General features: G+C 33.7%; 1 protein-coding gene across 2 annotated transcripts in view; it reads right to left on the reverse strand.

Annotated features, from left to right (window-relative positions):
• Window positions 1–3,794: 3,794 nt before the first annotated feature.
• Window positions 3,795–9,245, reverse strand: part of FAM73A (family with sequence similarity 73, member A) — a 154,295-nt gene continuing 148,844 nt past the window's right edge. Inside the window, exons 14-15 of one of the 2 annotated variants that reach the window (XM_006888591.1) lie at window positions 6,431–6,547; window positions 3,795–4,599 (exon numbers count right to left, since the gene is read on the reverse strand). In XM_006888591.1, the coding sequence (XP_006888653.1) occupies window positions 4,381–4,599; window positions 6,431–6,547 (336 nt within the window). In that variant the 3' untranslated portion in view covers window positions 3,795–4,380. The remainder of the gene's footprint in view (window positions 4,600–6,430; window positions 6,548–9,245) is intronic. The other variant, XM_006888592.1, reaches the window with a different exon arrangement.

Genomic DNA, 9,245 nt, shown 5'->3' on the forward strand with positions numbered 1-9,245 from the left:
ACTGGGGAGGAGGGTAGAGAGAATGGTGCAGCAATGAAGGAATGAAAACCCAAAATCCCTGTAAATGTTCATTAAAACTAATAAAATTTAATAATAAAAAAAAAAGAAAGAAAGCAGCAGTCCTTGACCTTCTGCAGTAAGTGCTTCAGGTCCTCCTCAGTTTCAGCAAGAAGGGTTGTGATAAGTCTATCTCCAATCCTGATGCCACATTCTCCCTTGCACAGCCCAGCTTCCTAGATGATCTGTTCTGCATACAGACTGAAAAGGTATGGAGACAGACTACATCCCTGGCAAAACCCCTTCCTGATTTTGAACCATGCAGTGTCTCCTTCCTTTATTCTGACAACTGCCTCTTGGTTCAAGTATAGGTTACAAATAAGCACAATCAAATTCTCTAGGATTCCCATTCTTCTCAGAGTCAATCACAGTTTGTTGTGATCCACACAGTCAAAAGCATTTGCATAGTCAATGAAGCACAGATGGACATTCCTCTGGTACTCTCTGCTTTCTGCCAAGATCCATCTAACATTAAATATAATATCCCTAGTACCATGGCCTCTTCTAAACCCAGCCTGCACATGTGGCAGTTCTCTGTTGACATGTTGCTCCAGTTCGTTTTGGATAATTTTCAGCAGAATCTTGCTTGCATGTGCTATTAATGATATTGTTTGAGAATTTTCTCCCTCTGTTGGGTCACCTTTCTTTGGAATGGAAACAAATATTGATCTCTACTGTCAGCTGGCCAGATTTCTTGGCACAACTTAGTGAGGCTCAGATGGTATTACAGGTAAATTATTTTCAAATGTCAAGGAAAAGATCATATTGATAATATTTATATTGTACCACCACATGAAGAAGGGAAAATAGAAAAGATTTCTTTTACAAAACCAGAAGAACACTGACACCAGGACTTGACAAAAATAGTACTAAAATTAAAAACTTAACCTGCTATAAATATTAATATTAAATTTTGAAATAAAATATTAACAAATGGAAAAATATTCAGTACATGAGCAAGATATATATACCAATAATATTTTATTTGGCAGCAACAGAAATATATCCATGTGAATTACAGTGATTATTTTGGCTCAAGAGCCAGTGCTATTTTTTCTGTTACTGTGTAGTGTTTTACTTTTATACAAATTAATGAGCATAGTCTTTACATTTAGGAGATAAAAATATTTGCTAATATAAGACAATATATTGAAGCTAATATATGGTTAACCTCAAAATAAAACAAAATGGTAATATAATCACTAGGGACAAAATAAGTGTCCATTAATCATTTCCATTTCCATGAATCAAAAATTATAAAAATTCTTTAGAGTCCTATATACAGAGTATTTCTAAATTTGATTAATCCAAGGAAAAAACAAAACTACACAATTTGGCCAAATTCTTATAATAATTTTGACACAGAATTAAAAATCATTTCCTACTACATATTCACATGAAAATAAAAACAAATGGATTATGAACATAATATAAAATTTCTTATAACAAAATGACACAAAGAAGTACATTAAATGTTATTTTGGCATTTCTATTTCCTAGGCTTAGAAAAATGGTAAAACTAAAGAATGCTTTTATAGTGTAAATAATTATTGGGTAATTAAGTAGAAAATACAACATTTTAAGGCAAGAAAAAGCTTGGTAAAAAAAATTTTGTACAGTTAGATAACAAATTAACACAATCATATTAAGTAGATGCAAATAATGAATACAACTTTATGAACAAGAGAGAAAAGTCTTTGGAGCTGACTCTAATAGTATGGAAACTTGGCTTCCTTTTAAAAAGATACTCCTGTCTTGATACATAATAAAAATACTGTTCAATTTCAAGAATAGCTAAGTTTTTTGATCAACCAAAAATATAAGAAAACCAAAATATGAACACAGTAGAAATATGAAGTATAAATCAACTGAATATCTTTTTTCTTGCAGAAAACAGAAGGCAAAAACTATTTCCTTTGAACTTATTTGAAGGTCCTCTGAAAACTTTCCCATGGAAGTGAAGAGTAGAACTCAAGGTGGCAATGACATTTTTTATGAACATACTACCATAATAAGTATGTAATAGTAAACAAGGTTTCACTGTAAAAAGTCTAGATTAGTTTAACCATATGGAGTTTTTTGTTGTTTTTTTTAAAGCATTGCTTTTGTTGTCTAATCTAATTTAAGGCAAATGGAAATTGGTATATATGTCTTAAGTATTCTCCTACTATGAGAAATATTCCTTTTTGATAAGAAATTTCTCTTTTTTGTGACTATAATACTTCAAAGAACATTAGTTGCTTAATCTTTTTAGGAACTTAAAAGTTTCTTCCCTTATAATAGAGGTTTTTCCTATACTTATTGCCCTGAATCCTATTTGGTCTTTCTCATTCTTTTGTCAAAGGCCACAAAGGACATTTCCTGCGAAAGTAGTATCTACCGAACAGACCAGAAACCAATCAAACTTCAAGACTAGGTTTAACAAACCAGCTTCCTAAATATAGACTATTTTATTCAAAGGTGAAATATAAAAGGGGAAAATAATACATCTGGAGAGCTATTTATCCTATCTAAAGAAATAAATTCAACAGTCATCTTATGTAGTAGCAGCAGCAGCAGCATTAATAGTGCAAGTCTTCCAAAACAATTTAAAATTTAAAAAAAAATTTGTTTTTTTAGCTTGGTTTATAAACCACAGGTTAAAAAAATTTAGCCCAAAAATTAGTCAATTAATATAAGTAAGAATTGTCTTGCAGACATAATAATGGGAATGTGTGTCCATGCACCTGTGTGTGTATATGTACGACTGTGTATCAGTCAAGGACAGCAGTAGCTCAACAAGGTAAAATAGGCCATACTAAATGAAAATATTACATAAGGAATTTGTTTTGGTACTTCTAGTGGTACTTTTTCATCCATAATAAGAATTATGAGTGGCCAATTATTAATATATATAATATATAAAGTCAAGGAGCTATAAACTCAAAACTTTTAGTTCAATACTTCACATGAATTATTTTAATGCTGTGACCTACACACTATGGAACTCATGCAAACAAGAGGAAGGTTCTGAAGTTCAGATACTGTAACTAATATCACAAAAATGTAGCATATACAACAGTTTAAAACCTAAATATTATGCTTTCTTTCACTTTCAATTTTCTAGTCATTAATTAGAAACTACGTGCTTTAAAATGCATGTTTTAAAGTGTATTTTGGGGTAATTACCTCTTAAAATAAGTAAATCCTACTTTAGGAACAAATCTAATCCACTGATACACTAAATCAGCCAGAAATATACTCTGAAGAAAACCTTACTAATAAACAATCTTTTTGTACATATATTTATGGTAAAGGACAGGATATATAGTTTTATACTATTAAAATGTTTTGATCTATAATCAAGGGTCACAATCATCCACTTAAAAATCATACTTATGTTCAAAGTATAAATATTTTAAAAATAAGGTCATAATATGAAAATTTTCAGCATGCTAAATTATCTGTGAGATCAACTAAAAAAAATTTTTCCCCAAAGGCCACAAAGGAAGAAATTGTACCAAGGTGGAAAACCTCACATTCTAGGAAACAGCTTCAAAATTATACAGAAGACATTTCAATTTCTTGTCTTGTTTAGTGTTAACCTGTCAGTTGATATACATTCATGGGGAAATGTGCTCTTTAAAAAGAAAGTTTTTCAGTGTTTCTGCTTTAACTTATAGAATCCGAAGTAACATGTTTTGGCAAATGTAGTAAGTCTAAAAGCTATAGATTGTAAACGTCTCAGTGTCAATTGCATAATGATACTCAGCTATTACAATTTCTTTGATTCAATTACATTGGCAAATGTACAAGCAATATAATAAGCATTACATATTAAACACACTATTCTGTCTAAAGTTTGTTACAAATGAGTAACTTTACAATAAAAAATACATTTTCAAGCAAAGTTAAATATGTTGACACTAGGAATAATATAATTTCATATATGAAAGCCACAAAAGTCTAGGCTAAAGTGTATATTTTTCTAGGCACAAAGCATAAAAGCAAAGCTTCTAAAAATAATATTGGACATTTCAGACAGCTTCAAAACGACAAATCAATTAGCTGCTAAAACTGGCTTCAATTCAAGCAGTATTTCTGGGAAATACACATTTCACAACTTGAATTGTTACCTAAGGATTATAAAAAAACCACTTTGGATATATTCCACAAGGATTCACTGACAGAACTTTATAGAAGTACAAGATTCATTCTCTATTAGATTTTTCTTTTTTTACCTTCCCTGAGTCCATATTCACCAATCTGTTGATTTTGGTACTATACAAAATCAATAGTTAAACTCTTTCATAACCCACTCAAGTAGTATGATTATTATAGGACTTATTGTACTTTGGCTTCTACTAGCCCACTTGCCATAACATGACCATGACTACTTATGCAGCTACCCGCATGCCTCAGTGCATCTGCTCCAAGATAGGCCATTAAAAGTTCCGTGCGACGAATGAGTAACTGCATGAGGTCTTCCGCCAAAGTCTCTATACTTGAATAGCGTACCTTCTCAAAATCAAAAATATCTTTGAGAAAGAAAACAACTTGATTCTAGAAAATAAACACAAAACAAATGGGCATTTATTAGAACACAATTACATTACAGACATTAATATTGTAGTGAGGAGTGATGTGACCTGACCTCTAGCTCCAGTTCTGTATCTCAGTGGGAAAGGGACTTTGAACACCGGACATAATCTTTCTTAAGTCTAATATTCTTTGTGTACAAAATAAGGGATAATACTATCTGAAGTTTGTACTGTTACATCTGTGCACTGGTACTAAGGCTGCATAGTGGAGTATACTCAGGGTGGTTGTGGGGGGGTCGCAGGGGGACTGTATACCAATGAAAGAGTTTTACTTTTCAAAGAGAGGAGTGAACTGGGGAAGAGGGGTGGGCAGGGAGAAATGTGAAACAATGAATGAATAGAAATCCAGAATCTCTGTAAATGTTCATTAAAATTTATAAAATAAAATTTTAAAAAAAGAAATGAGAAAAAAGTTCTAGTACTTACTAGAAAATTAAAAATTTATAAATGTTTAGGGTTTTGTACATATAAAACCTCTGAGATATAAAAAGTAAAAATAATTTTGGTTCACAAATCTAAGTGGAAAATGTTGAAGGATATTTCATTTTAATAAGTTAATACCTTTTAGACCAATTACACACTAGTGACTAAGTACTAATTCTCGGGCTTACGGAATAAAAAATGTAGTCTCAGAGAAAAGGGGAAAAACTCCCAAACCCAGAAATATTTTATTTCTATGCTACAGAAACTAACAGTTCAGAAACACAAGGAAGGCACACTTCATAGCGTCACTAGTTCTTAGACTGTGAAGTATCCTTAACAATCAATCTGTAAAGTGTTTTCAATGCACAAAGGAAAGACAGAGGACTGAAAAAATTACTTGTCTACATTAAGAATTTTCATCAGTAATAAACTTGAGGTTCAGTTTAAACTCTGTCTACCTAAACACATACCTTCCATGTGGAAAGCAAAGTTACTGTGTTCTGGTTAACAGTAAATACCTCCTGAACTATTTACACAAATCCCACATGAACACTACATGAACAAAGTAATTTAATTTCTTAAAAAGAAGCATGTTAAAAGAAAAGAAGCATATGGTGCAACATCTACTTATGTTTATTTTTATTTGTTCTTTGAAACTTAGCCTAACAAGATTATTAAAGAGAGATGCTTGTCTTGGCACATTGACATGCATCAAGTTCTGCAATGAACTAGAACTTGAGTTTGGGGCAAATGTAAAATTACTGACAGTGGAATACAAGTTTCAATTCACAACTTGGATTTTATCATTCATATTCCCTTGAATTAGAATTTGTCTCTAAATTAGCTCATTTACTTTATAAATTTTGGATATATTCAAGTCTGAAAAAAATTAAGAAATTAGATTTAATATGGTAGTATTGTAAAAAAAAAATCTAAGAACATGTATCCATTACAGAGGGAAGTTAAAAAGGTAAATGGAGTTAGTTGAGTTCTAGTGTCAAGAAGCTGTGCTGCAATCCCAAAGTCACACAGTTCAAATCCACCAGCTGCTCTGCAGGAGAAGAATGGGCAATCTCCTCTGTGTGATTTACTGCCTGTGAGAATCCACTGAAGAGTCAGCTATGGGTCAGTTCCAACTTGCAACACACACCACCATCACTACCACCACTCTAGGATAAAGCTTCAAGTCTACAGAATATTAGTGTTGGTCCACTAAAAATTAAACATTGAATATATGTGAATTTTATAACTTCACCTTTATAAATAAATACATAAATAACATTCTTTCTTCTATAAATACAAGACAATAAAATGCTAATTGCCTCTAAATTTACAAAAAAAAAAAGAATGGTTCAATGACTTAAGCATACCTTAAAGAAGCAACATAAATCATAAAGAGAATTCCTAGGCCCCAAAAAGCCCCAGGCTAGCACAGGGCTAATATGCTCACATATCGCATAAAAATGGGCAAAAAACCCATCTGGGATCTGTTGGGAAAGAAAAAAGAATCGTGTTATTTTTAACCTTCATGAATGTGCCATGTGTAACAAATTGCTGTTCTATCTGTGGTTTTTTTTTGAAGGTAGATCTACCAGTGATGAGCTAGTCTGTTGAGAAAGTTAGTAAACCTATGAGTAACTTTCGGAGTTACTAAGTGTTTTATGTAGATTTAGTATCCTAGCAAAAAGTTTCAAATATACTGAGAGGCATTATTTTTTAAAAGGCATTTTTAACTTCATAAAATATTTCTTTAAACAGAAATCTTATCAGTGTTATAATCAAGTGAAAATAAGAAAATGGCAATACTCTAGCAATATAATTTTTAGGGTTAATAAAGACTATCATAGTTATCACAGGGACACTGGTGGCCTTGTGGCAATAAGCTGTGCTGATATCTCGAAGGTACTCGGTTTGAATCCACCAGATGCTCCACAGGAGAAAGATCAGGAATCTCCTCCCATGCGATTAACTGCTTCTGAAAACCCACTAGAGGGTCAGCTATGAGTCAGTCCCAAAATTTGATGGGACACAACAACAACAAATCATAGTTATCAAAAAGCACTCCTTCATTCACTTGATGAACTAAAAAAGAAAAAAATGATTAAGGACAAAATTATTCCATTGTATAATAATGGAACTTTCAATGTGCACACCCATCTTTATTGCAGCTTTGTTCACAATAGCAAAGAGCTGGAAACAACCCAAGTGCCCATCAACAAATGAATGGAGAGAGAAGCTCTGGTGTATTCACATACTGGAATTGGAATACTATACAGCACTGAAAAACAAAGAACTCATGAAATATGCAAAATGGGTGACCCTGGAGGACATTATGCTGAGTGAAATAGCTCAGTCACAAAAGGACAAATATTGCATAAGACCACTGTTGTAAAATGAGACTGACATCGGGGTTGAGGGAAGACTGAGAAGGAGGAGAGGAATGATGTATACTGTACTAAAACAGATGAGAAAAAGAACTGTTTAAAAGAGATATATGATTGGGTATTACTGTCATGACAGGAGTCCAGAATGAAGGCTGCACAGTGGACTGGACTTGGGGTGAGGGACTGCTTAATAATGAAAGAGTTCTTTTACATTTCAAGGAGAAGAGTGAATTGGGGGGGAAGGGGTGGGCAAGGAAGAAAGTGCAACAATCAATGACTGAAAACCCTAAGTCTGTGTAAACTTTCTTTAAAATTAATAATTAAAAAATGCAACTTTTAGTTAAGAGACCAGACATTGTTTTAATATTTCATTATAAAACTCCCACCTCTTGTAAAAGTATTATATACAACAGTATTTTACAAAATTCTCTGAGTTTGTTAATCACTTTCTGGATTTTTCCTGTTAAAAAAATTATCTTTTGCACACAGAATTCACTAAGGATAACTCTACTTTTAATCTTTGTCTTTTGGAGGAATTCTTTTCTATTTTACAGTCTTCAAGACACTCTTTTAAACTCGAATTTAACAACCAGAAGAGCCGCTATCTTTTAATGAGTATCCAGACAATCTGCTATGTTCTCATTTAATATAATAAAACATTCCTGCAAAAGTAGGAGAGAGATAAACCCAAGCCAGCTGACAGGAACTGAGACTTGGCCCCTGCAGAGATACGGGCCCACTTCCCTTGCACCGGGATATGCCTACCCCTCACCCTCTGCTGTCAAACCACCATTTGCTTCCCTGCTCCACAGCTTTGGGCCTGATAGCCTGAAAACGGATCACCAATACACGAGATCCTGTGAAGATAATTACCTTCACTTACGACAAGAGTGAAGTCAAGGACCTGTCACTGAACCATTACAGAGTGTAGAGAAGAGAACTGAGGATCCTGGCCATACCACTCTGCAGACCAAGGACAGTAGAAATAAAAAAACCCTCACAACACTGCTTAAAGTAGTGCCCCTTGTTTCATACCACTTCTGAGACAAAGGAAGACATTAAACTTCAGGAGAAAAGAGGTCACTAGGAGAATGTCCTGCCCACGCTGCACAGGAACACCAATATCACTGGGGAGTAGAGAGGAAGTGGGTGGAGAACTAAGCCATCAAACCAGGAGTGGTGAGGAGCCGCAGGTGGGGCGTGATAGAGGGACTAGTAGAGGGAACTAAGCTGGAAGCTAGCAAGGAGGGGAGGGGTAGGGGACGGAACAAAACATGCACCTAAGGAGGGTAGTGAGCGGGACCAACACCTTTTCCATTACTTTAATAACAGAAAAAAATCACTCATCTTCTCTTTTGTGCAAAATACTTGTCTGTCAAATATTGCTCTAGAGTAGAGCATCCTAATTAAGATAGATTAGGGAAAAGAATTGGCCATCCATTCCCAAAATAACAGGCTTTAAAAACCCCATGTAATCTACAACAAGGAGAAGATAAAATAAATGAATGGGACCTTCTAAGAATCAAATCCCTATGCACACCCAAAAACTTCTCCAACAGGTTAAAAAGAGAAGCCAAAGACTGGGGAAAAGTATTTGGGAATGACATGTCAGATAAGGGACTTATATCTAGAATTTATAAAATACATGAGCACCAGAACAAGATAAAAGTAAACAATCCATTAAAAAATGGGCACAGGATAGAAATAGACACTTCACAATAGAAGATACTCAGATGGCCAACAAGCACATGAAGAAATGTTCAAAATCCCTAGCTCTCAAAACTTAAAATGAAAAAAAAAA

This window comes from Elephantulus edwardii, unplaced genomic scaffold (assembly GCF_000299155.1).
Source record: "Elephantulus edwardii isolate Elephantulus edwardi_28Jun2011 unplaced genomic scaffold, EleEdw1.0 scaffold00069, whole genome shotgun sequence".
Lineage (NCBI taxonomy): Eukaryota > Metazoa > Chordata > Mammalia > Macroscelidea > Macroscelididae > Elephantulus > Elephantulus edwardii.